The 27,411-nt window shown below is 38.1% G+C and overlaps 1 protein-coding gene across 1 annotated transcript; it reads right to left on the reverse strand.

The window, feature by feature from the left end:
- Positions 1–157: 157 nt before the first annotated feature.
- Positions 158–27,258, reverse strand: LOC144643005 (uncharacterized). The gene is made up of 17 exons (XM_078502123.1): positions 27,221–27,258; positions 18,634–18,809; positions 17,997–18,112; positions 17,202–17,338; positions 16,819–16,901; positions 15,283–15,405; positions 14,220–14,313; positions 13,369–13,460; positions 13,030–13,064; positions 11,986–12,132; positions 10,490–10,561; positions 9,971–10,090; positions 9,330–9,452; positions 8,829–8,958; positions 7,347–7,465; positions 3,776–6,521; positions 158–680 (listed from the first exon to the last, which is right to left on the reverse strand). Exons 1-16 carry the CDS (start codon positions 27,222–27,224, stop codon positions 5,471–5,473), a joined length of 2,622 nt encoding a protein of 873 aa, XP_078358249.1. The 5' UTR covers positions 27,225–27,258; the 3' UTR covers positions 158–680; positions 3,776–5,470.
- Positions 27,259–27,411: the final 153 nt, after the last annotated feature.

The raw sequence follows: 27,411 nt of genomic DNA on the forward strand, positions 1-27,411 counted from the left end.
AGTGGGACACCAGAAAATGGCGGGGCGAGGGTTGTGGCGGGCGGGGGAGGGGGGGGGTGCGTTTATCACCCTTCACGATCGAGCTATGGAAATCTGCCTGAAGTGTGGACCGATGGCTCGAACGCAAGTAAGTTTTTTTGTGTTGGATTATTTTGTATCTTTATTTTCTGTATGTTTAACAGCTGGTGTGTTGCCCCATCGGCTTTAGTAGTTAAATACCTTATTAAAGGAAATTAACGCTTGTGTAAATTAAGGTATTTGAAACTAACGCGAATCGAAGGAAAAATTACTTCCCAATGAAGGAAATTAACGCGAAAGAGAGGGTAACATTTCAAAATGAAGGAAATTTACGCGACATACACAAAGAAAAGCACTTGTTGAGACAACAAGAACAAGTTTATTTCAACACTAGACGTACAATCCGAGACGGAAACAAAGTTCGTCATACTAAACCCAAACGTATGGGTTAAACGAAGGATTCTGACTGCTTCGAGCGTCCACCTTGATGAAAAAGAAGATGTAAAGAACGTCTGGACTGTATCGAGAAATTGGGGTCAAAATAATGGAAATTAAGGTCGCGGAAATTAACGCTCCACTTAATTAACGTGCGGAAATTAACGTTAACAAAAATTAACGCGACTTAAATTAACGTGAATTTCCTATAATAAGGTCAGGGGGGGCTGGCAGCTATCTTTGATCTTACCGCTTTTCCGCTTTCGATGATCGCCCCAGTTAGAAATCTGTCAATCATTCGAGAACCGTACGGAGCATGCGCAAAATGCCTTGGCAAAAAAAAAGGAAACATGGCGTCGCGTGTCGAGTTGACTGTAGAAAACGAATTCGCTGTTGGTTATTGCCGTTTACTTCCCGTTATAATTTTTTGTGGCAGTTCTGAGACAATCAAGACTAATGTAATGAAGGATCAGCTCTGTTTTAGGTTAGTAGAGCAGTTAAAAATTTAAATGAGCAAGGAGCGAGTGACATGTTTCGGGACAAGTTTCTGTGTACTGCATGGGCTGAGATTTTCCCAGTCGAGTGTTATCTCATCTTCACGCCTGCACAGCAAAAGAAATTATTTCGACCGCGATTCTCCTTCACTTAACAGAAAATTCAGTAACAGTGTCCTTTATTGGCGTCGAAGTGTTTCACGACTGCCCCTGTCAAGTAGGGTTGACCTGCTAAGCTTTATTAAAGTTTACATTTTATATACAGTACCTGTCTCAAGTTCTGTGTCTTTATTCAAGCTTACACATGTAGTTTGCGTATAAAACATAGAAGATATTTTTTTAGAAATTCATCTACTGATTGAACGTTTATAGTAGCATTTACTTCTAGAACCGAATATTGCATCTAAAGTGCCGAGTTACTTTCGGTTGAAAATCGAATTTCAAAGCATTTTCCATTATGTCCATGCGAATGGGCCCACAGGAGAATAAACGTTTTCTAAGGTAATCTTAAAGAGATATTAAATTTCGATTTTCCTTTTTTTTTCTTTGCCGGTACAAGATCAAGCTGAAGTCAACAAGGCAAAGAAATCCAAAAAGAATAAATTTCTTCACTTAAATTTAAATGTAAAAAATAATAATAATTGCAGAGGGTATGGCTTCAATTACCTAAACTGTGCAATCTGAAGTGCCTTGCTGACACATACAGAAACCATTAATTATGTTTTCACTTTTGGGTAAATATTTTGGTTGAACAGGGTCAGAGGGATCACAATTTAATTACAGCATTTAAAGGTGGTAAAGAAAATGCTTGTCTTATGTACGGGAAACACTTCAGCACTGGAAAAATGATAAATTTGCCCATCAACAATGGAATGTCTGTTGCAAACAAGTACATTGACCTATCATACTTACCGGGTAATTTTGTCTCCCAGGGTTTATTTCACATCTCCAAATGAGCTACTCATGGGGATACACCCGTTGCCGGTAATAAAAAAATTCTACAATATTATTATTGCAATACTGTTTTCCCCCACCCTAAAAATTCTCATCTATCATCTATCACTACTTTCAGGAGACAGTGTAGCCAAGTGGTTTTGGGTACTGGTGTTGTAATTCTAAGATCCCAGGTCAAAATCTTCTATCCAGCAACAAGCTGAATTTGTTCTTGGTTGTCCTGAGATCAAATCCTTGGTCATGCTTTGTAGATAGAGAAGTGGTCTGCCTCCTGCTAGTTGGAATTTGTAACTGTTATGTTCATTTAAAATTTTTGTTTCCCTTGAAGTTAAGGGCATGACCACTGTAAACAACTTTAATTTTACATATTTTTTTTTTACATTTACATCTGAAACTTTTTCCTGGTCAGCAGGAAGATTATTCAACTGGATGCGAGTAGAAATTGATTTTTTCTTTGGACAGGTAGGGCAGTTAAGAATCAACAGGTTAAGTAAGTCTCAATAGGATTTTTAAGTGTCAGATCCCATGCAGTGTCTCAATTATTTCTCTACCAGGGTACACACATGTACATTTGAGGAGAAGATCCTTTTTGTAAAAGCATTTCAAGATAATGCATTGCTAAAAACATTTTAAGCCCCCTCAGAACTCAAGTTTCATTTTTTTCCTCAAGGAAATATATACAGCAAACCGTGGTCACTAAGTTTTAGGTGACTGACCATGACTGGAGCATTGTACAACCAACCAGCCTCCTGCAAGTTTCAATTCTCACCCCACAGGTGTGATAGGCAAAGTCTAAATGCAAGGTTACCCTACCAGCTTTCTCAGTGAGCACCATTATCACGAAGACATGCTCAGTTCAAAAATTTAAATAAAGAAAACTGTTGCAAACATTACCACCTAATCTTACAACATTAATTGAACATGAAAAAATGTCATTGTAACTGGTGCAAAACATAAAATAAAAAATACTGGTAGGCCAATTAAATTTTGATATATTTTATTTCGATAAACTGTATTTCAGTTCCATGTTACTCTAGATATTATATTCTTATTATATTCAAATTCTAACTAGGTTTGAGACCTGATTGGGAAATAAAACAAAATGAGTCATTTCAAACCTTCTGCACTTTCTCAATAACAACTACGGTTTGATCTAAGTCTTACAGAAAAAAAAAATACTGTCCGAAAATGGCTACCCTTACCGTCATGGCGTCTAGTCCATAAATAAAGATCGTTCAGCTTATCCAGTGTATGAAACAATTACTAAAAATATTCTGCTGTGAGATTTCGTTGTCTTCACTGGGATGTAAAAACGCAGTGGTGGTCCCGTTCGCCGATTTGCGGCGTAAATTTCACTTGTGATACTTCTTAAAAATCGAAATTTAGATAAAAAGTGCTTAAACGAACCCCTGGATGTTCGAACGTGGAAACAGTTCTCGAAACGTTTATGAACCTTCGCAAACGACCGTCCGCCATAAACTTCCGCCATCTTTGTTTTCAATTAAACCGGTACTTAGTCCCACTCGGCCATATTTCTTAACTGGGGCGATCATCGAAACTCGTCCCAGACCTCGCTGCCAGCCCCCCCCTGAATAAGGTAAATACAGTAAAAACCCGCGTATAAGAACCTAGAAATTAAGAACCTCCTGGCAGAAATTTGCTTCCTTAATACCCCAAAAGGTTCTTATATGTGGGGTTAAACTATTTTATTTATAATACAATAACTGTATTTATCAAAAAGGATGTCTTTAGAGATCAAGAATTGAATTGCACAGGGAAGCTAAAAAATGCCAGTAAGTACCCAAAAATATAAGAACCTGTTTTGCCAAACTCTAAAAAAGCAGGTTCTTATACGCGGGTTTTTACTGTACCACGACGACGATGATGACGACAATGAAGTCTAGGGTAGGGGGCGGTACACACAAAAAGGGCCCCCTTCTTAGTTAAAATTATGGATCCCCTTAACAAAGAACACTGCAGTAAGTTTATGCAATAGGGAAAGTCACCATGCACCGCTATGGGCAATATTTATATCCAAATTCTTCCATATGTTAGGTAAATTAATGAAGCGATGAAAGAAACTTCATTATCAAGATACAAGTGAAATGCTTTACGTTAAAATTTCACGTAGTCTGTTTAGTCCTCCCTGTCGGTAAACACAAGGGTAAATACAGTATGTAAAGTTTCGTTTCAGTTTGCCACGCGAATAAAAAGAGTATCCAAGGTATAATCAATTGCATAATTGTCGAGACACTTCTCTGTATTACCGCCTTTGAAATCGCTTTTTGTAAAAGCAGAAAACACTATCCTCAAACTTTCATGTTGTTCCAAACAGTTTACCCCAGGACGAAACCAATACTGATTAGAGGTCATAAGAGGGATGGCGAATCGTAAGTAATATATTTCTGCCGCAAGACTCAAAATTGCGCAAAAACCGCGATAGTGTCTCAAGGCTTTTTGCAAGTGCTTGTAGGTTGTCGAGGTGCTCGCTATTCCTGGTGTGGTACATGTAAAATAGCTGCTAACACGAACATTAACGTAAATGATCGATTAAGCGCCGCTACTCGAATAAGCACCGCGCCGCTAATTTGGGCGTTTACAAAGAGACTGTGAAACTGTTCATAATACATCTTTTATTTGAATAGGAACACTTTCACAAAGAGACTGAAAACCTGTGTTGAAATAATTTTATATTAACTTGTGCATACCTAGTACGCGCCCTGCTCTCTATATTCCCCTAGGAGGTCATGATTCCCCTCAGTGTTTTCTAGCCTGCATTGCCGACGAACTAAACCCTGGTCTATCGATGATTTTTTGACACGTCCGGCTGCAACGCAGGCTAAGTGTTTTACCGTTAGTTAAATAATAAGCGCCAGTCTTTAACAGGGAAAAATAAATAAGAGCCGCGGCGCCAAATCGATCAATTACGGTAAACTTGAACCTTTCTCGTCTTAGTCAACGTTGCACTTCGTCAGTAAAAGGCGGGAAAGAGGAATGGTGGGGCATGATTCTTACACTGCCGACACGCTAAGGATATGTTCAGGGACACTTTGCAGCAACAGATAGCAGGGACAAAAACACATGTACACACACAAGAAAATGTAGCTGGATATGATGAGCGATACTACTCATAAGAAGTCACACGAGGGCACTTGTCGCTGCATCTTGTCCCTGCTTCATTTTTTTGTGTCTACGTGTTGCAATTTTGTCCGTGCTACATGTCGCTGCGATGTCCCTTCGTGTTCTGGCAACTCCTTCTTTACGAGTGCAACAGGCCCAGAACTCCACGCGCACCGCGATCCAACCAGTTAGGGACGCCTGGATTTTAGTCAGGCACCGTATCGAAACCGCATGCCGCTCCAAGGTTCCATTGTGCAAAAACTGGCCTGCGTCGAGGATTTTGTGGCACGTCCGGCTGCAACGCAGGCTAACAAAAACAGGCCGCCTTTAAAGTGTTTCGGACAGGTTTTACACCAAAAAAGGGAAACAACTTGCTTCCTACACCAAGACATATTCACAGATCATGCAAAGGGTCTGGAAAGATTAATAACCAGCATCATAAGTTTTTGTCATTTGTCTTCGTCAGAACTAGCCTCATACGACACCAGGGATGGTTTTCTGTCCGTTGTAGACCTGCTCCTTTGGTCCCATAACCCGAGGGATTTTGAGGTCTCTCTTTCACGGCCAGCTTCACTACGTCCAGCTTTAGAATTGCTTACAAAAGCTGCTGCAGAATTTTTATTCTTAAAAATAAAACTTTCCTTGAAATGCCTTGCTCCTTTCTGCTCAGTTTCGTGGCTACGTATCCTTTCCAAATTACTTCTGTTATCGCTAGTTGTATTAATTCTACCACCAAGGCTAACGTCTGTTTTACTTGCGCAGTAATCAGCGCTTGTTTCACTTTGTTTCGCTTGTTTCTGACGAAACTCGACATCTTTTCCACTGTTTTCTCTGATCCTCTTTAGCATGCCTTCAAGTGATTTTTCGTGAAAGGAGGACACGGCACAACTTCCTTTCGGTGAGGACTGCTTCCGTTTGGATACATCGTCACCTTCTCGTCTGTATAATTCGCATTCACTAGTCTTCCTTTTCTTTGGACTTAAATGTATATCATGGCCGACACGCTCTCTACTTTTTTTACGTCCAACCCTTTCTCGTTCTCTCTCCCTCTCAACGCTCGGACTTCGCGATGACGATGAACGACTAGAAGAGAACCTCTTCATTTTTCGCTTTACGCAGTTATCCTTCGCTCTTCCACGCGTTGGGCTACAATTCTCAGTTTTTTTCTCGTCATTTTCCTCCGAAGACTTGCTCTTTTTGCGACTTCGATGTAGTTTTGTCTCTTTCTGCAGCAAACCTGCACGAACAGGACTTTCTCGGCCACTGTTATTCTCATGATCTGGTTTGGAATTGCTGCCCTGTTTTTTAGTTTCGTTTTGACCAGTTGCAGTACTTTCCACCCATTCTTCGCTGTCAGTAGATCGTACCGAGGAATCACTTTCGCTTGAAGATTCGCTTGAACTACGAGATGAGCTGGACGAGCGTCTTGAACGGCGGCGAGATTTCGACGTGGGTTTCTTTTTCTTCTTCTTGAGATTTTTAACCTTCTTCTTTTTCTTCCTACAAATAAAAAAGAGACATTTAGTAAGAACTGAAATTAAAACGCCTGCCAAAAAAAGAAGTCGAGAGGGTGTTGAATTAGGAACGATCAAAATCACATGAACGTCCTCAGAACTAATCGATAGGTTTCAATTCCACATAAACAAATCTCGGTCTTACTGTAAATTGAATTATTTTGTATTTTCATCTCTACAACTAACACTCGTGCTAGTGCATCGGTCAAATCCAAAATTACCCATCACCCACCCCGCTGGGGGGCAAACCCCCGGGTATTTGACTTATTTGAAAAATTTTGGTCAAATTCCCCACTATGTTGGCCGTTGACACGGTCAAATGTACAACTGGTTTGGGAATCACAGAGCGTCAAATAACCCACTTTCTATTTTTTTTTTAGGGAAAATGTCAAATTCCCGACCAATCCGACCTAGTTCCACGTCAACTTCCCCAATCTACGGAGCTTACCTCGGATTATGCCTAGAGAAAGGATGGGTTCTTGGTTTTGACTGATACGTAAGTGCTGCAACCAATCCCATGCAAAACTACAAGCAATAAGGTGGATTTCCACTGACGCGTAATTTTTTAGGTGCGTTTATGTACGTGAAAAAAAAAATAGAGACAATGTATGAACGATTTGCGACCACGTTTATGCAAGTCGTTCATACATTGTCTCTAAATTTTTTCACGCACGCAAACGCACGTAAGAAATTACGCGTCAGTGGAAATCCTCCTAATAGATAGACATTTAGTTCACGTGACGTTTCCCGCGCTTGCAACACGTGGAATCTGATCGGTTAATTTCACGCATTGAACTTAAACTCGTCATACCTGTTTTTCTTCTTCTGTTTCTTCTTTGCCTGACTTTGTTCCTCCAGTATCAGTTCTCTCACGTGACTGAATCTGCTCTTGAGCCCCTTGTCAACCTTTGTAGCGGCCTGTGCTTTCCTCTGGCACCACAGAATAAACAAATGGAACAAGGGAGGGGTGGGACCATAGTTTTAATATCCAGGCCAATATCGATAAAGGAAAAATTCAAACAGGGGGAAAATACATGGTGTATAAACCACCGGTTTTGATTTATGTCAGAAAATGATTGGGAACGAAATGAAGATTTAATACAAGTAGCCAAGTGTTGCCACAAGAATTAAGATAAACATGAATGAGGATGATTAACGAGAATGTCAAAATGGGGCAAAAAGCAACAGAAAAGAAACAAAAGGGGGGGGACGAAAGGCATGTAAAATGTCGTGAAGAGAATTATTTGCAATATTTTGAATTAGTTCAAAATATGATAAAAATAATCCAAATTTAATGCATTGAAGGGCAAGGCAGACAGATTTAAGGAAAGAGCGAAAAAAGGCATTACAATGAAACATATGAACCAAGAAATATATAACCAGCAAATAAATATACAAACACGTAAGTAAATAATAATAAATAACAACGACAAGAAATAGTTTCATATGTGGTTTTATTCCAAATCAAAATAGACAGGAAAGCCAAAAAAGAAAACATTCAAACCACACATCAAAGTGACCACAAAATCCAACGATGAAATTCCATTCACATGTCCAAATGTTCAACAACACAGCAAATGACACATGTTATTTCATCCAACAGTTGAATGGTGGAGCAAGACAGCCAGGCATGAAAGAAAAAGAACAAAAAAGAACCGCATTAGCAAGAAAAGAAAAATATCATGATTGATGAATGTAAGATGTTAACGTAGAACTGACCTATTAAACTCCGAAGGGACTTACGTGGCGGGATCATGAAAGTCGTTAAGCCCCTATGTTAACAAACATATTCTCCCTAATGGTCTCCACACATTTCCTTCAGTAGTAGTTGGGAGAATTTGATGACATATTCACATTATCATTCGTCAGGTAGTCTTTAGGTACCAATTGTTTCGACTTGGTCATGTACTAACAAAACTTAACAAGTTGATGTTTGAACCAGAATACAAGAATCCTCCTGTGCGTATTGGGATTCAGGGGGGAGTGGGGTGGGGGATTTCCTTACGGTTCGTGCGTTTTGATTTCAGGGGGACTAGGTTCGGGTATGGGTGGTTGCATTGATTTGAAATCAAAGGCAAGACACTTCATTCTTACAGTGCCCCTCTCCACCAAGTTGATCCACAATGGGCTAGCAACCCATCCAGGGAGAGCAGAAATATTTTTAGCTAACCTATCCTACAGAAACCGGATTTCAATACCGGCAATGATCACTCATCTGGCGTCTTCGAACCTTAGGAAATGATAAGATTACTTAGTTTCCTTTCAGAATGAACATTGGTAACAAGTGACCCACCTGTTCATTAAGTTTCAGTTGTTGCTGAAGTTTATCCAGATGCTCTTTAGCAGTTTGCTGATTGTTATCAAGCCCCAATGCTTCTTTGAAACTCTGCACAGCTTCAGTTAAAAGGCTTTCTTTTTCTTGTCTGAAAATCAAATACACCAATGAGAATAAATTTGTTACAGCTGTTATAACGCCAGGCTTCTTCCCATTTACAAAACATCTTTCATGAAAAATCACTGAAAAGTCGAAAAAGAACAGAAACATCCAAGAAGTCAACATCTATATTTGTAAGCCGATTTCAGTAGGCCAACAAACGTTTTTAACAAACAACATGCAAAATAATGAGCTAACAACACAATGCCCCAGTCAGCACTCAAACCTGGGTCGCTTGATCTTGATTGCACCCCACTACTGCATCTTCAACTAGGGGTATGTTATGATGCATTTTCAAACTCACACCACAGCTAAGAGTCCAGTTTCACATTTAGAAAGAGTAAATCAATATCTACTGACTGTATTCCGTGTTCCACTAGCGTGGCCGTGAGATACTTCTTGGCATTTCTGTGGCTTGGACAAATTGCCAGAGCATCGTGAAAGTCTTTGATGGCAATGGAAAGCTGGTCTTGGTTAGCGCAGCTAGAAGGTAAAACGAAGAAAGTAAATAATGAAATGCATGACCCTCGGTGGGTCTTTGTTATAGTAATGGAACTAACCGATTGACCCAAAAGAAGTATTTCTTATGTAAGACTGTGAAACGTCCAACCAACACGGGTCTTATTTCTTTTCAAGGCCTTTTAAGAAGGGGGGGGGGGGTGGTTAATGGTGAGGAGGTTTTCTATGAATAGGGAAACGTCACGACTGCTTAATATTTATTGCAGTTTCTACTGTAAAAACGCATTTTTACTTCAAAATGATTGTTTTCTTGTCTAGAAATTGTCTTGCCTTACTACGTAGGTAAGGTGGGCACTAATCATTAAAGAGGGGGCCTAATTACAACATTGAAGGCATAATTATTTGAAGTTCTAACAGGGACAGGGGCCCTAAAATATATGGGGACATAATTGAACTTTGACGAAACTTAAAACTATTCTCTGGACTGACAATTAATTGAAAACTGCACTATACACTCATGGGTTCACTGATTAACAACTCACAGAGCTCCTCGTGCTACAAGCGCCTCAACATTTTCACCATCAATCTGCAGTGCATGCTTAAAGTACTTCATGGCTGGGTCATAATTTCCTGCTTTAAAATGTTCCACTCCTCTGGCAGTGCTGAAAAAAGAAAGTGCAGAACTTTAAACCAACTAGAACTTCTTAAAAAAATAACTTGTGAAATGCAGAATAACAAACTTCAGGGTGTTAATTGCTCCCCAGACTTGATCTGTGTCAAGAAACAACATTATCTAGATTTGAGCTTCTAGGAACAGATTATGCCCAGGGTCAAAATATTCCTGCATATTTTTGAAGTCTTGAAGTGGATAATGTAGTACATTCTGTTTAATTTATTGAGTTTGCTTTGATCTTGCAAAAGAGTTGCTTTGCACAGATTTTAAACATATTGTTTTCATAGTAGTTTTCATAACCTTTTTCCAATATTGTTTGATTGCTTTATTTGTATTTTAAATTGAAAATCAGCTAAATATTTACAAATGTAATAAAGTTTGTTCTTACGTTTCCATTGACCATTTAGCAGATTGTTGTTTCCTCAGTACATCTGCATATTCACCTTCAGGACATTCATACCTACATGCAAAAACATTGGTGTACAATAACTTGCACTCAAGACATAAAACACAAAAAACACATTTGTTAACTTGGTAATCTACATAACAGTACAGTACTTTGTAATCACAGAACTGAAGTGAAGTAGATAGGATGACAACAAGGCCTACGTCGCTAACACCTTAGCTAGGGACCAGGTGATCGGGGACAATGATGAAAATTTCTTACATCTTACACAACTGACACTAAAACAAGTGATCACGTTATCATGAGACAATCTGAAAATAACAAATATGTTTCTTTGAAAATTGACCCTACTAAACACTTAGACAAGTCATCAAATGATCATTTGACAGTCACTCAATCAACAACCTTCTTTGCCTTTTGTGTCACTATAACCTGCAGAGGTGGTCTAGCAAGATCTAATACAGGGCTCAAAATAATGGTCGGTCAACGGACAATGTCCGCTCAATATGGCAATTTGTCCGGACAAAGTTTGGGTTTGCCGGTCATTTTGACCGGTCACATACATGGCTTTTAAAATAATAATTGATGAACATTACTGATACCAATTTATATTTTAAGCATTTACTTAGTTCTAACGAAAACAACATCGGAGATGTTCAAATTTTGTCTCAGTTAATTAACTTTTTTTTTTCCAGTTAATTAACTTGTCGCTATCACATCTTACACATGTACATGGGTATTAAGAAGTTTATGAATAAATAGCAGGTCTAGCTAGGTCTTTTTTTTTACCATACGAACGAACAAAATTCAACAAACAGCAAAAACAAGTGCTAAATTAAAATTACTATAATTGTTATTATTTTGACCAGTTAGAAACGACACGTGACCGAGCTTAAAGATGAATTACAGTCCGTACTGCGCAATCTCGGCTGCAATGTTTATGTGAGCCTCACAAACAAAGCAAAACTAAAAATTACGTGACAAACTTACCTGTTTCTTCATTATTAACGCCAGATATCCTTGCAGAACAAATAATAACAAGTAGAAGAACCTTGACGCTATTTCAAACCGACGTTTCAGCTCATCGGAAGTTCTTGAACGAAGCGAACTGTAATGGCGGACTAAAAAACTTCATGTATGCTGTCACCGAAGTGTAACGTTTCAACGATTTCAAAACAAAAACGTAAACAAACCCCGAGTCTGCGCAGTACGGACTGGAAATCAGCTTTAAATCGGTTTGGCCGGTTATTTTGAGCCCTCTAATATCATTTGATAAGTACCCTGCAAGCATAGTATTGGCCTTTTAATGAACGTAGAATGTTCCAGAACCTAAAGAATTATCACTTGATTGTTGATAATAATTTATTATAAGTATCCAAAGCAAACACAAATATAATACCATATTAAAGAAATGACTGATAAATACCATATTTAAGAAATGACAGAGACAAAACGCCATGTCAATGACATGATGGTACCTTTGGAAGCTTCTCAATAATGAACAAGGAGCAGATGTGTCCACACCGAGCAAGTCTGTGAGTGTATCAATATTCCTTGGATTGTTAAATCCCTTGTGCTTACTTAGATGTTCTTCAAAACTCAGACCTTCTGGATTACTCTGTAACCTGGTGAAACAAAAAGCAAATTACATTTTTCACTTTTATTAAGCAATTATGAGATGAAATAAATATTTTGTCAGTGGGTTGCAAATAATCAATTATTTCCCAATGCTCAAGACAGGTCTAAGCAAATGAATGATCTGCAATACATTTAATAGCTCATGATATTTTGTGTTTAAAACTTTGTTGCACATAATGCAAGCCTTGATTGGCTGCGTAACCAGTTTAGATCAGCTTTTGTGAGCATAAGCTTGTGACTAGCTTCTTAATAAAGACTTCTACTACTACTACTACTTACTACTACTAATTATGATCCCTGGTAAAACTCTTTGCAAGATCTTCAAAAATCTTTAAAGATCTTTAGAGATTGTTGAAGACAAGATCTTAGGAGGTTCCTGTCAAAGTCCCTTTCGAAGTTCAGGGCTGTAACTAGCAAGAGGCAAGATGAGGCACTTGCCTTGTCTAGATTTTTACCCAAAATTAAAAACACAATATGTTTTGTTGGGAAAATAATCCTCAGTTGAACAAAATTGCTTTTTTCTCAAAAATATCTCACGAAAAATGTCTCTGAAAGAGTTTTAGAGCTTCTAGATTTAAATATTTTCTGGAGGGCATGCCCGCTGAGCCCCTTAGCAAGATTTTGCCTTGTCTATGGTATATGTCTGGTTACGGCCCTGAAGATCCTTTCAAGGATCCCTCCAACCCCTGGGAGAAGGGCTTCAAAAAGCTTCTACGGTATTTTACTAAAGCCCGGGAGGGGTATGGGAACAGCGGGGAAGGGAGATGAAACTTCTGACCCCCCTGTCCCTCCCTCCACCTCAAATTTTGAGAAATCAATTAATTGTGTTTGTATTTTTTTTTAAAAAAACTATTGTTTTTAATCTAGACAAACATGCAACAAACCTCTTGAAAACTGTATCTGGATCCTCAATAATACCCTAAATAAAAGTAAAAAATAAGGACGTCGAAAATTGTTTGAAACAAAATGTTTACTGCAATTATTATACCGGTAACTTACATGTTTACAAAACAAATTTCATTAGATAGACATAGGCACATTTTTATCAAAAAAATCACAGCAGTCAGTAAAGAGACCAAAATATTAAAAAATATATATATTTATTATAATCATGGGGATCTTACTAGTCTAGTGGTTTCACTGCAGGTGCCACAAGTCGCAACAACAAGAGCTTGCTTAGTTCTAATAATTAAGTTAAGTTTAACAATAGTCAATGTATTTACCAGATGCAAGTGTTTATGTTCTTCAGGCAGTCTTGATTGTTTTAATGAAATGGAAACTCTGTTCTCTTGTAAATTCACACCTACGATCACCCCTAAACAGGAAGATAAATACATGAATTATACATTGTATCCATTTATTATAATACCAAAACTGAGAAAATTCTTGCACACTAATTGGTCGAAAGTTATGGTTGACGAGAGTATAGACCATGAAGATGATGTAACCTGTAATGCAAGCAAGGCAAATTTCAGAAAACTTGAAATGCTAAAGACAGCCGCACACTAGTCTAGCTGAGCTATTCCCCACATGTGCCTGCTTGCTAAGCCATTTACTCACTGCACATTTCACCGCTAACAGTGAGGAAGCGCTTAGCAAGTTTGATTCGGAATCCGCCATGTTGAATCATGTGAGCATTCTGTGTGTGCTTATTGGTCAGTTGATATTTCTGGTGAGCAAGTAGCTCACGTCGCCCACACACGCTGAGGATTCTTCCTCTTGAGGCAAAAAATATCAAGCACAATAGATTTTTTCCTAAAGGCCTTGCGAGGTAAATTCTCACGAAAAATGTCCACACACAAGAGAAATCTGCTTCAGCAAATGGGCACGCAAGGCAGTTAGCTCTGTTAGCAATGTCACAGACAATGCATCTTGAATTAAATTCTTGGCAATTTTTTTCAAGTTTGGAGCTATGTGCATGTGACTTTGCACTGATATTCCAACTAATTCACCGGTAAATTGTCTGTGTTATGGAAATCTCTTGTGCCAAGACACAGCATGAGTGATTAAGTGAGTGATTAAGAGGTGAATCTATGTACAGCAACATTACAAGGAAGGCACATCAGTCCATTACCTCTTATAACATCACCAACCACATAAGTATCAGCTGGATCTTTGTATTCCTTGGATATTTCTGAACTGTCCAACTCAGATAACTTACACAGGGCCTACAGGAGAGAGAGAACGAGCAAGTACCATTTGGTACAACTCTTGCCGCATACAGTCCACACAAGAGAATAACATAAAGGACAATTTGCAATTGACCTGCTTTTAACTAGCTTTTAATACATTGAAAACACATTAAATAATTCCCAGTTTATAAGGTATTCTATCTAACAATAAGTACTTTGCTGCCTGATAGTTACTGTTAGACATTAATTCAGAACATCTTTTTTGACTCTTGACTTGGAGTAAACATGTTTCATCATTAGAGGGGGGGGGGTGATACAACTTCTTTCAACTCTGGCAACGTTTTGTTTTCTGAACAGTTTCTATACCAGGCATTTCCGAAGATTCACTGAATAGATTGTTGTTTGAAGGCCATTCAAATATTTTCGATCATTTTTTAGCTAGTAAATAATAAAGATGGTAAATTTCAAGCTCGGTGATAAATAGTGAATAATTTCTTCACTATTTATCATCGAGCTTGAAATTTACCATCTTTATTATTTACTACACATTTGATGATTTCGACATTGCTGATCCTAGCAGTATGCAGGACGCGTGTCACATAATTATCAACCTAGTAAATGGCCCAGCTCACAACAAGTCTCTCGTAGCTCAGTTGGTTAGAGCGCCCAACCGGTATTCTGGGAGGCCATGGGTTCGATTCCTGTCGGGGACTCAGATTTTTTCTTTGTCCCACGCTCGTGTCATGTTGAATAATTTCTTCACTATTTTATTTAGCTTTTCCGAAGATAAACAAAGTTTCCGAAGATTTCCAAAGAAGTTTCAAAGATTTTTTAACTCACTCATGAGACGCGGCACTCACGATATTTTCGGCAACAAAACATGAGGGGCAGGGTGGCTGAGCCCCTCCAAATTTTCGTTTGGAGGGGGGGTTGCAATCCCCCCCCTGCCCTTCTGCTCCGCCATTCACATAAATGCTATAACAAACCTTACACCAGTTTCCTTACCTGTATATCAAGATCAGTGAAGTCTCTATTGCATCCAAACTCCAGCATAGTCAGTGTCACAATGATACAATATGGTCTTTTGAAGGCCACTCTTCCAACTACAATATCTCCTTCCTTTAAACACTGCACAACAAAATACATGTAAAAATGTGGTCATCTAAAGATTTTTTTTTCGTTCAACTTGTCTTGTAATTTAGTTGCTTGTATTTACAACAAATCCTGATTAAATGAACATGTCTCACATCATCTTCATTGCAGTAGGTGTTGAACAAGGTAGAACCAATTTTTATATCAACTTTTATATCAACTTTTATTTTTATATCATCAAAGAGCAGTCCATGTTTGCGACAAAAACTCTAAGATCGCGCAACACGCGAACACGTTTGGCGATGATATGGATTTCAATCATGCAGCGGTGGTGGACAAGTCAGGCGATTACCACAAGAGGCTTTTCCTAGAAGCGTGGCATTCGCAGAGGGACCAGAATGCGGGAAATGAACACATAGACATCCCTGATGTATATAAGTCACTTAGTACACAATGTTCATAGTCTCGCGCAACGTTCGCGTGTATTTGTATTAGTCACTCGCGCGCGCGTACAATGTGAAACCGTTAAAAAGCCGTTTTATGCCATGATAACAACCGAAGAAGACCGAAGATTCTCGGTCAAAATGTCTTGAGCACATTATGAGCGTTGTTTACGCTCAAATAAGTCAGCGTCAGAATTTATAAAGAGTATTAATGTCAACTCCTGACTGTAATTTTGGTATTTTTCGTTTATATCAACTTATAGGGGTGTTACACTAAGCAACATTTTGTTGACTTGTCTCACAACAGCACAACAAAACTGCAAGGAAAGTTGCAAAAAACATTGAATTGACCAATGCTGCATGTAGATGACTCCATTATAATCAAGATTTATGGTACAGAATATTAACATACTGGGGAAAGTGAAAAAAAGTTCCCCCAAAAAACTTGTTGGTCATCTGTCGGCCAACTGTTGTTTGTTTGTTGGCGGCCTGTTGGTTGTTTGTCAGCTGACAGGTTTTGGTTAAAACAGAGGCCAACTGTCAACCAACAGATCAGGGCTGCAGGCAGGGGGTGGGATGGGTGGATGCACCCCCTCAAAGGCCACAAAGGTCCACCTAATTGAGGAGTGAAGGTTAAATTACTTTCAGAATGCGGGAAGTTTGGACTTTAACAACTTTCTTGGGAAAGAATACCCCCATAATCCTCTTAATGCTTTAGCACGCCTTTGCCGCTTGCACCAACCCATGCGAAAACCTGCCTACAGCCCTGCAAGTGGCCAACAAGTGGTAAGATGTTGGTAATATGATAACATTTACCTACATTTCTACTTTTCATCATTTTATTTTTACATTCTGTGTTGGGGTTTTTTGCTTTATTTCACAGAAAAATTTCTGTTTTGGGAAAAAGTCAGTGACCTTTTGGTAACCTATCGGTAACCTGTCACAATTATTACCACATATTGTTTTACGTTTATTTATTATTATCTCAATTGTCTACAGTAACTACCTTAAACAACTGTTTCCTTCGGACGTGTAAAGGCACCTCCATCAATGTTTCAAGTGGAGGTGTATCAGCATAAAGATCTAACACTAAAATACACAAACAATTTGTTAAAATGTGGTATGATGGATGCCATTGAGGGAGAATTCCTCTGGTACCATGGAAAACTTTACCTGTATATAAAACTTACATTACCACAAACATCCCAATAAAGAAATACATGTAATTATCTACAAAAAGTAGAGGTTTTGCAAGTCAATAACTAAAGCTGAGTTGATGATTCTTCATATTCTTGTCTCCTTTTTCCTTGAAAATACATTGATGTAGGAAGGAGAAATTAAATGTAATCACTCTTGGTCACTAAGCGGTTGTTGTTTGTTCATATGTACCTTCTTGGTTTGAATGCATTCCATAGTCTATTCCTCTTCTTAACTTCTTCTTTCCTTCCATTGAGAACAACAAGTCTGCTTTGGATGCAATAAACTTTCTGACTTTCTGGTGGAAATCATTGTCTTGTTCACTAGATCTGTGCAGAGCATAAACACAATTCATATAATTTTATAAAATTATGTTTACTATAATAAGTTATGGGTAAGAGAAATATTCTGAAGAGTTGTCAGAAAGTTTTGAAGTACATACACGAGGCAGCTTTACTTTTGAAGTATGTAGGTGACTGATTTGCCATCTTTTAGAATCCAGAGCATATTCCGGCAGAGTAGCTGGCCAAAAAACATGAAGTAGGTGGTGGTTTTTGCCAGCTACCCACTATTTTTGACAACCCTGACCTGGGCTCATGGTTAGTACCGGTATGTTGGACTCCAGATCAAAAGGACCATTTAAGTACAAATCCTTCTGGAATAATTAAGTTGTTTCCATGGACAAGACACTTTACTCTCACACTGTGTCTCTCCACGCAGGAGTATAAATGGGTACTCTGGTGAATTTTTTTAGCAACCTAGCAGAAATTAATGCTACAGGGATAACTTATTCATTCACAGCACGCATGTATTGTATATATCCCATTTTGCAATACACTAAGCAGTATTACCTACTTCCGGCACTCAATCACATAAAAATATGATTCGATTGTTTTGACCTTATTGCTAATTAAAAGTTCTGTACATTATTTTGTATGCAAGCAAAATAACTACAGTGCTGCTATAGTGTTTTATAGTCTGATTTACCGTTTTATTCCTTGCTGATTATGTGAGGAAACTATCTCTCTTTCCTTTTCAGATGTCTGATGTATTCCACTCATTGCCCCTAAAAATTGACTTGCTTCTTCTGTAGAACAGCTTGCCTGTAAGAAATTAATTTAATCAAACCATCTTTTTGCAAATGAACAAAAAAAAAAACATCCCTGGCACAAACCAAAGGAAAATGAAATTGTACATGTTGCCAAAACTTGGCAAGAGAATGTTGAATACTACCTGCCACTTAATGACAAAAATCAGAGACATCTCAAGGGGTATAACTTTTTATTGGTTTAACATTATTTCAAAAATGTTTTTGGTTCTGATATCCATGTATTGAGGTTCTTTCAGAAATGGTTGTTAAAAATATGATAATACAAAACAAAACGTTTTTGGCACAAAATGAATGATGACCAATGACATAATTTTTCTGCCAAAAATGAAAAAAAAAATTGAAGGAAGCAAACAGTAAATGTTTGGAGAATGTTGAGTTCGGTACTAATGCAAAACGTCAGTTTCTCTGCATCAAAACTGAAAAAATAGACTGACTGAGGCCCAAAACATACCAAAAAATCCCTAGTGTGCTAAGCTATAAGTACATGTAGATTCCTAAATATTTTATACTTACTTGAAGCCTATTTGTAAAGTAATTCATGGCCAAATGCCCCTCTGTACTGGGATGAAGGAAGTCTGTTGCTGAACCTTCTCCATCACCTTGTTCATCTTTAGTCAAAGTTATCAGCGATGGACCATGGTATGCTACTGACTGCACAAACCGATCAATAAATGTCCTTTTGTTTACGTCTGCAAGCAAGAAATATAAACACATGTGCCGGTAGCAAGTACTAAATCTACTTGAAAATAAAATACGATGATGTGGGACTGAGTATGGCGGAGTGAAGACGTGCATTTTACGAGCTCCTGGCTTCTCCGTCTTCTCTCGTGCGCTCTTTGCTTCTGTATGGAATTTTCGTCTCTCTTTAAAAGAAAAAGCCGAGGAAGCAGAAGTCCAACAAATATCGAGACTGTATCGCCTGAATCAAAGCGATTAAGAGAAGAAGAAGAATCAGTTTTACAAGACCTCGCGCCAGTCGTCATTTCTCCTTCAAGCAGCGATCCAGGCGACGAAGTCCTGTCTGCACTCAACATGGCAGACAAACTCGGGTCAAAAATGGACGAGATCCTCGTTAAGTTAAACCAACTAGACAGTATTGGTTGCCAAATAAAGTCGCTTCATGAATCGATGGATAGAATTAACCGAACTGTAAAAGGTTTAGAGAGCGAGTTTAACCGCTTAAAACAAGAGGTTACCGACGCGGCTCAGGAAACAAATAGCCTCAAAGACAGCGTCAAATTCCTTAATGACGAGGTTGAAGATGGGAAAATGAAACTCCAAGATTCTGACAAAAACACGCAGTTAGAATTGGAGAAATTACGCCTGCAACTACTAGATTACGAAATTTATGACCGTCGCGAAAACCTACGATTCTACGGCATTCCCGAGAGCGATGCGGACGAATCCACAGAAGATATCCTTATGGACTTCCTCGAGAGGAATCTAAACATGGAAAACGCTCGCTCCATCGAATTTCAACGCGTACATCGCATTGGGAAAAAGTCCATGTCCAACGAAAGCAAGCCGCGTGTCATAATAGCGCGTTTTCTACGCTTTAAAGATCGCGAAGCTGTCTTCGCTTGCCGACGCCACATTGATAAGGAGTCAGGTTATGGTATCGGTCCGGATTTCCCAAAAAAAAGTCTTCGATATGAGAAGGAAGCTAACCCCCCAAATGGAAGTAGCCCGATCACAGGGAAAGAGAGCCGCTTTCAGCAGATCTGAACCATACAAACTTGTTATAGACGGTAAAGAAATAATGTAGACTCTACATATATCTAAATTCCATTACCTATGCGCGGTATTTAGTTATATTTACTCATATGAAGCAGGATCATTACGAATGAACGCGACAGGGTTGGCTATGGAGTCAGGAAAAGGTTAGTGTAGCTTTTTCCCCTTTTCCTCAGGCTTTTGACTCGACACTTACAGTAGCTTTTTTTTTTCTGTTTATTTACCGTATTCGATACGCGCACTTTAAATGATTATTGTTGTTTCTCATAGAAGCGTTAGGAGCTCGCAAATTTGCATATTCTTTGCTTGTAACAATTAGGTGACACTTGGTCTCATTCACTCGTAGCATTCAACAGTCTTTTTCACACTGGCTACGTTTTTATTTTTTTCTTTTATGTTTCGTTTCGTGTGTGTTATTATGTCGACAAAACCACCGACCAATCAGAAACAAGGTATTAACGGGGTGACACAAGCATGTCTAACTGTAATTAACAACCAGTATCGTGATAAAGGAAAACAATGCAAATAACCTACAATTAAAAGCTCTCTCTCTCAATGTCCGTGGCATTCGCACTTTCGCAAAGAGAAAAGGAATTTTCAATTGGCTGACTAAACAAAATGCAGATATTTGCTTTCTTCAAGAGACATATAGTACCAAAGATATAGAAAATCAATGGAAATCGCAATGGCGCGGTGATTTCTTCTTCGCTCACGGCTCTCCTCATAGTCGTGGGGTCGCCATACTCATACGGAATACGTTTGATTTCGAACTTAAATCAGTTAAGTCGGACGAGGAAGGAAGATTTCTTCTTTTGGAGGTCATTATTCAAGACGTTCCTTTTTTGTTGTTAAATATATACGCACCAAATACGACAACTCAGCAATCTCAATTTTTTGAAAAACTATCCGATCTTATCGAAGAGGATCACTTCAAAGAATGCAAAATTTTACTCGGTGGAGATTTCAACGTGACTCTAAATCCCTCTCTCGACGGCTTAGGTGGGAATCCGACTCTTGAAGAGTCCGTTAAACGTTTAGATGACACGCTATTGGAGAATGAGTTGACTGATATTTGGCGAATTCGAAACCCCGCTCGTAGGAGTTTTACTTGGAGACAAAAATCTCCCTTTATCCAAAGACGACTAGACTACTGGTTCATCAGTGACCAATTGCAAGATGACGTAGCCACAGTCGACATTGTGCCTGCTATTAAAACCGACCACTCAGCGGTCGTTCTTGTAATAGATAGCATAGGCGAACAAAAACACGGCCCGTCCTTTTGGAAACTAAATAATAGCCTTCTAGAGGACAATAAATATGTCCTTATGATGCGTGAAAAGTTTCGAGAATGGAAGGCGGAAATTGAGTTCTGCAACGACCCGAGAATAGTGTGGGATTGGATTAAACACAAGGCTCGCCAAGAAACTATCTCTTTTAGTAAGCAAAGAGCTCGCCAGAGAAGAGACACCATAAAAATAATTGAGACCAAATTAAGGAAATGCGATGAAGCAGTAGCTGCGTCTCCAACAAGAGAAAATATTGAGAATTTAGAAAGGGTAAAATTGGAATACGAAAACGAATACAATTACATCATAACAGGCTCAATTATTCGTTCACGTGCCACATGGTACGAGAAAGGTGAAAGGAATACAAAGTATTTCTTGAACCTAGAAAACAATAAAAAGAAAAAGAGCTCTGTAAGAAAGCTGTTACGGAAAAATGGAAAAGAGACCACAGACCCCAACACAATTGCGGACGAAATTTTTTCTTTCTATTCTGACCTATATGCTGAAAAAGCTGACGATACTGTCGACCTGTCGACATGCCCTTTCCTAAACTCTGCGTACATTCCCAAATTATCACCGGAAATGCGCGACACGTGCGAGGGCGAACTAACGTATGCCAAGTGTTTTAATGTTCTCTCTTCTTTTAAAAACAACAAAACGCCAGGAAACGATGGTTTGTCTGTGGAATTTTATAAAGTGTTTTGGCCTGAAATCGGGCGGAACTTGGTGGATTCCCTAAACTTTTCCTACCGTCATGGTGAACTCTCTACAACTCAGAAAGAAGCTGTAATCACTCTTATTGAGAAGAAAAACCGAGATAGGAGGCTGATTAAGAACTGGAGGCCAATCTCCTTAGTGAACGTCGACGTCAAGATCGGCTCAAAGGCGATCTCTAAAAGACTGGAGAAAGTCCTCCCCCACATTATTCACTATGATCAAAACGCATTCGTCAAGGGTCGGACTATTTTCGATGCAGTCCGTACTATCAATGATGTTATTGATTTCACAAAACTAAAAAGCTACAGAGGTATTCTGACTGCTATAGACTTTGAAAAAGCTTTTGATTCGCTTAATTGGGACTTTCTTTTTAAAATCTTTAGAAACCTTTGGCTTCGGAAAATCTTTTATTGCCTGGATAAAAACATTTTATAATAACACATCGAGTTGTGTAATCAATAACGGTTTTGTCACTTCCTCCTTTCAACTCAAGCGGGGTGTTCGCCAGGGAGACCCACTTTCCCCATTTCTTTTTATTATCGCTCTTGAGACCTTGGCAGTCAACATCCGCAATAATAAACAGATAAAGGGTATATCCGTCGATGGAAACGAATTAAAACTAACAATTTTTGCGGACGATATGACATCGTTTGTTCGTGACAGAGCCTCTTTCTTTGTTCTCATGAACACTGTCAAGCTTTTCGGCAGATACGCTGGTTTAAAAATGAACCACGAAAAAACTGAAATCCTTCCACTAGGTAATATGGTGCTACACCCCCAGGATTTCGGTGTGGAAGAGATTAAAGACGTTGTTAAGATTCTCGGTGTCTGTTTTACTAACGACCACCTATTGTTTGATAAAAGAAACTTCGAGTCAATTGAAAAAAGTGTCAAAGAATTTCTGCAAGGTTGGAGTTGGAGAGGCCTCACAATTATCGGCAGAATACAAGTAATCAAATCGTTCGTTATTCCAAAAATCCTATACCGCGCAGCTTTGGTTTCTTGTAAAAAAGATTTTATTAAAAAACTAAATTCGCTCATCTACACGTTCGTATGGAAAGGTAAAGATAAAATAAAACGAACGGCGCTTATTAATCCAGTTGAGAAAGGAGGTCTAAACATGCCTGATATCGGGTCAATGATCTCTGCACAGAGAATAATATGTATAAAAAGATATTTAGATCCGTACACCGCAGGCTGGAAATTTTTTTTAGATACGTATCTTAAAAGGGTGGGAGGCAAATTCCTATTTCATTGCAATTTTGACTTTGAAAGGCTATCGGTAGTTACTCCGATCTTCTATAAGGAATGTCTAATCCTATGGTCCTCTATGAATAAAACAGATCCCTCTACACTGGAAGAAATTTCTAATGAAGTAATATGGAACAACAAGTACATCTGTATTGAAGGTAAATCTGTCTTCAGCGCCAAAATACGTGAACATGGTTTATATAAAGTTGGCGAGCTCTACGACTGTGCGGGGGAGCTTGTGTTTAAAAAAGAACCTTTGCGATCGGCTCTTTCACCCATAGACACTTTCTTACTGTTTAGTATATACAAGGCTCTTCCATTACATTGGCGAAATACTTTATACGCAAACAGAGGTCTTATACCTTTTCACACACATCCACTAAATCTCTCCACTTTTCATATCAAAATTAACAACGAAGAAAACGAAGTAGAAAAATTGCAATCAAAATCTTTGTATAGCAGCCTGATCTCTAAAATTGTACATGCGCCCACTGCCATAAAGAAATACGAAGATCTTTTTAATACCGAGTCTTTTCAATTAAACTGGAAAGACATATTCCTTTTACCATTCCAAGTAACCTTGAGTACAAAACTACGCGAATTTCAGTACAAAATATTAAATAGGATTCTCTACACAAACAAGTCGCTTCATAAATTCAAAATAGTCGACTCCCCATTATGTTACCTATGTAAAGCGGACATAGAAACTATAGAACACTTCTTTTTCTATTGTCCACGAGTTAGGATGTTCTGGAATGAAGTTGTGAACTTGTTTAGAGACCAATTAAAAGTCTCTAAGGACTTCGAGATCACAGATGTTTTATTTGGAATAAGTAATAAAGAAACTCACAGTTCTTTGATGAACTATATCATTCTTGAAGGCAAATATCTCCTGTATCTTTTCAAATTAAATGACAAATTTTTATCACCAAGACTTTTATTACAACGTATTAAGAATACTTACAAACTGGAACGTTTCATTGCGAGAGAGAACAATAATCTAAATTACCATTTTACGAAGCGGGAGCCTCTGCTCCCTCTATTATCACCTTAGGTTTAATGTCTAATTAAATCCTTTTTAATTGTCACCCTTTCTTTTTCTTTTTCTTATTCTTATTGTAGTAAATTAACCAAAAATTACCTGTATCTGTACCCGCTGTCGGAGGCAGTTTGTTTGTTTTTGTTTTTGTTTTTTTGTTTTTTATTTGGTCCTTTCAATTTGTACTAAGTTTAAGTCACGTTGTGCAAGGCTTGTTTAATATTGTAATTCGTTTGTGTCTGTAGCATTGTCATTAGGTTCTTGTATGTATTATTGTCATTGTAATTTCTAAAAAAAAAAATAAAATACAAAAAAAAAAAAAATAAAATAAAATACCGGTAATATTAAAGTGCCTATGAAGTAAAAATTAATTAATGCTTATTTGAAAGACTTTTACAAATAAAGAAGAATGGAATTTACCGTTTTGAAAAATCTTCTTTCATTCAGGAGATATTCACGTTTTTGTGTTACGCAAATGAGGAAAGTGATGACGTCATAAATTGTTCCACAGAAAGATAGATTACAAAACCAAGGATATCGCAGAAAATATAAAGGTTTTATTTCTGAGACTTGGCATCAGTAGTGATCTTCCTTAAGGATGCAAGATGGCTCATACTATGATGTAACCATGGCAACACTCTTGGTTCCAGGCTCTTTCTGTCATAAACCAAATATCTCACTTTGCAACCCTTTAAAGTGGGACAGAGGATCCAGCTTGGAACACACATAATGCCCTATTATCCTAACTCTCCTCATTAGCTTGTTGGGAGTGGATCATCCTTGATTAAGCAAAAACTGGGGATATCATTATTAATTAAAATAGGTATTTGCAGCAAAACTGTTGCCATGGCAACGGCACGACAGGTGTCATTTTGTGTTTTTTGTGGTGTACATTAATCGTGCCAAGTTTAAAGAACACAGCTCAAATATTCCAAGAGATATTCTTGATTCAATGCTTCATCGTTTTAAGGAACAATTAATGACGTCATCACTTTCCTCATTTGCATAATATAAAAATAGGTCACCAAGGGTGACATGAGTCTAATGCCGTATGGCATAGTGATACAGATTGCGCGGTTTTCGTAAGCCGGTTAAAATTGGTTACGGAGGTTTGTGTTCGGGAGTTTAATTTAAAATGCTTATAGCAAGCTAGGGGCATCGTGGATGATTATGGATGAAAACGAAACAGTCTTAAATGTTATATGCTTCACAAAATTTAAAGTATGAACAGGAGTTGATGTTACTTCTTCCGTATTGTCCGTAAGAGCAGAAACGATTAAACATTTGGACAAGATTGCGTGACGATTTACAAAAAGCATGTTCATTACAGCAAGGGTTGAAGAACTTCACATCGTTTTCTTTCAGATTTTTCACCATTTTGATGATGACTCTTGAAACAGATTTTGCAATAAAAGCACTTGAAATAGTGACTGTTACTCCATTGTACTGTAAGCACTTAGTGACAGATTTTCCTAAAAACGGGTGTAAATGCTCACGTCAATATAATGATGACCTTTTGAACGCTGGAAACTAGGCAATTATTATCGAGCTACCATACACAGGAGCGAAGACTGTTTATCATGATGTACACATTTCGAGAATCATCACTTCCATATCAATGTAACCATTTTATGATTTTTCTAGCTGTAAGAAGAACTTAAGATCTCTGAGAGTCGTTAAATCATGAAATTCGATTTCAGTGTATGGCAAAGGCCGGGACAGTGTAATACTGCAAAGCGGCCAAACAAACGCATTTTGATTTAGTCGCGTAACTTGATTTACATTTATCCATGTACATCTTTTATTTTTGAAGGTTTTTGTTTGCACTGTAAAGAAAAAAATTGGTCAAAATTCGAATGACTTAAATACAAAAACCGAGGTAAAGTTTTCTATTTTTTAAAACAAAATAAATATTTGGTCGCATTGTGTAAATAAACGCGAGTCGCCGTCGAAATATTTTTTTCTCAAAGACGTCTTGCTTTTTAAGCAAGACGAAAACACAAGTGCTTAACTGAACTGAAAACGAAGATTTATTTTCACAAAAAGCTTACAAATGTCTTAACTGGAAAATTATTTCGTCCTGTTCAAGTGTTGAATAATCGTGACTTGAGAAAGAACTTTTAATTATGCGTGGGAACACGTGTCGCTGATTGGCTGTTTTTAATTGAAACTAATCGTGCGTGTCCGTACGGAGTCCGTTCTTGCAGCTGATCATTGTTTTCTACATTACAGCGAACGATTATCGATCCCGAACCATTCCCTTGGGATTGCTAACAGCTTTTTTCATATAACAAAGAGTCTAATGCGCATGCGCAAAGCGCACGCAAGCATTAGACTCAAAAACGTAAATATCTCTAAAACGAAAAAAGGTATTGCAAAAAGGAAAACGCCATTCTTCTTTATTTTTAAAAGCCTTTAAAATAAACAGCAATTATTTTTTACTTCATAGGCACTTTAAATATGGAAGCATTGTAAAGGCAAGTTCATAAGGGCCATTTCCATTTTATATCCACTCCCACCGCCGCCCCATCCCCACCCCCCCCCATAAGTAAAGTAAAAAAATTCCCCACTTTAGAAAAGTGCTGACCTGATACCTCCCTTTGAAATAAGCCAATTTTTTTTAACCCCGTGGATAAGAAAAAAGCCAACTTTATCCCTAACCCTTTCAAAAAAATATTATAAAGATTAAAGAAAGCTGATGGAATGACTTCCAAAACCCCTTCAGAAAATCTCATCAACGGGAGGGGGGATATATATACTAGTTATGCAATGGTTTCCAGTGGCATACCGTGAAATATCCCATTTATGAGTGGGATATGAGTGGGATATTCTAGGTATGAATTCATATGTTTGTACATCGGATGATAATTTGAATGATTCCATAGCTATCACAATTTGGAAACACGAGGACCACACATAAGCTTACGTACAATTGCAACGCTTATTATAAGACAGTGTATAAGAGTACGAAAATTACTCTGAGCTTCCTTTTAGTATTGGGAAGATTAACAACCTAAAGCATTATTATAATAATGAACACCAAAGCAGAAAAGTAAACAATTTACGGACTTACCCATCTTCAGGCGATCTCTTCAAACTTTTCAGATTTCATATTGCTGCCTGCAATAATGTTGGCCAGCAGTCTAGTTTGCAACAAACACACGTCATGTAATTAAACCTGAATGTCTTGAATGTCTTCAGGGTATGACTTTCAAAACCAAAATGTTATTTTCCGAAAATAATCCAGCGTTTTTCGAGGATTGA

This window comes from Oculina patagonica, chromosome 2 (assembly GCF_052425735.1).
Source record: "Oculina patagonica isolate OP01 chromosome 2, crgOcupat, whole genome shotgun sequence".
Lineage (NCBI taxonomy): Eukaryota > Metazoa > Cnidaria > Anthozoa > Scleractinia > Oculinidae > Oculina > Oculina patagonica.

Coding starts and splice junctions, on each gene's coding strand:
- LOC144643005 (XM_078502123.1), bottom strand. Junction 18,113..18,633: donor ACTTTACAAATAGGCTTCAA/GTAAGTATAAAA, acceptor AATTTCTTACAG/GCAAGCTGTTCTACAGAAGA. Junction 16,902..17,201: donor AATGCATTCAAACCAAGAAG/GTACATATGAAC, acceptor TGTGTATTTTAG/TGTTAGATCTTTATGCTGAT.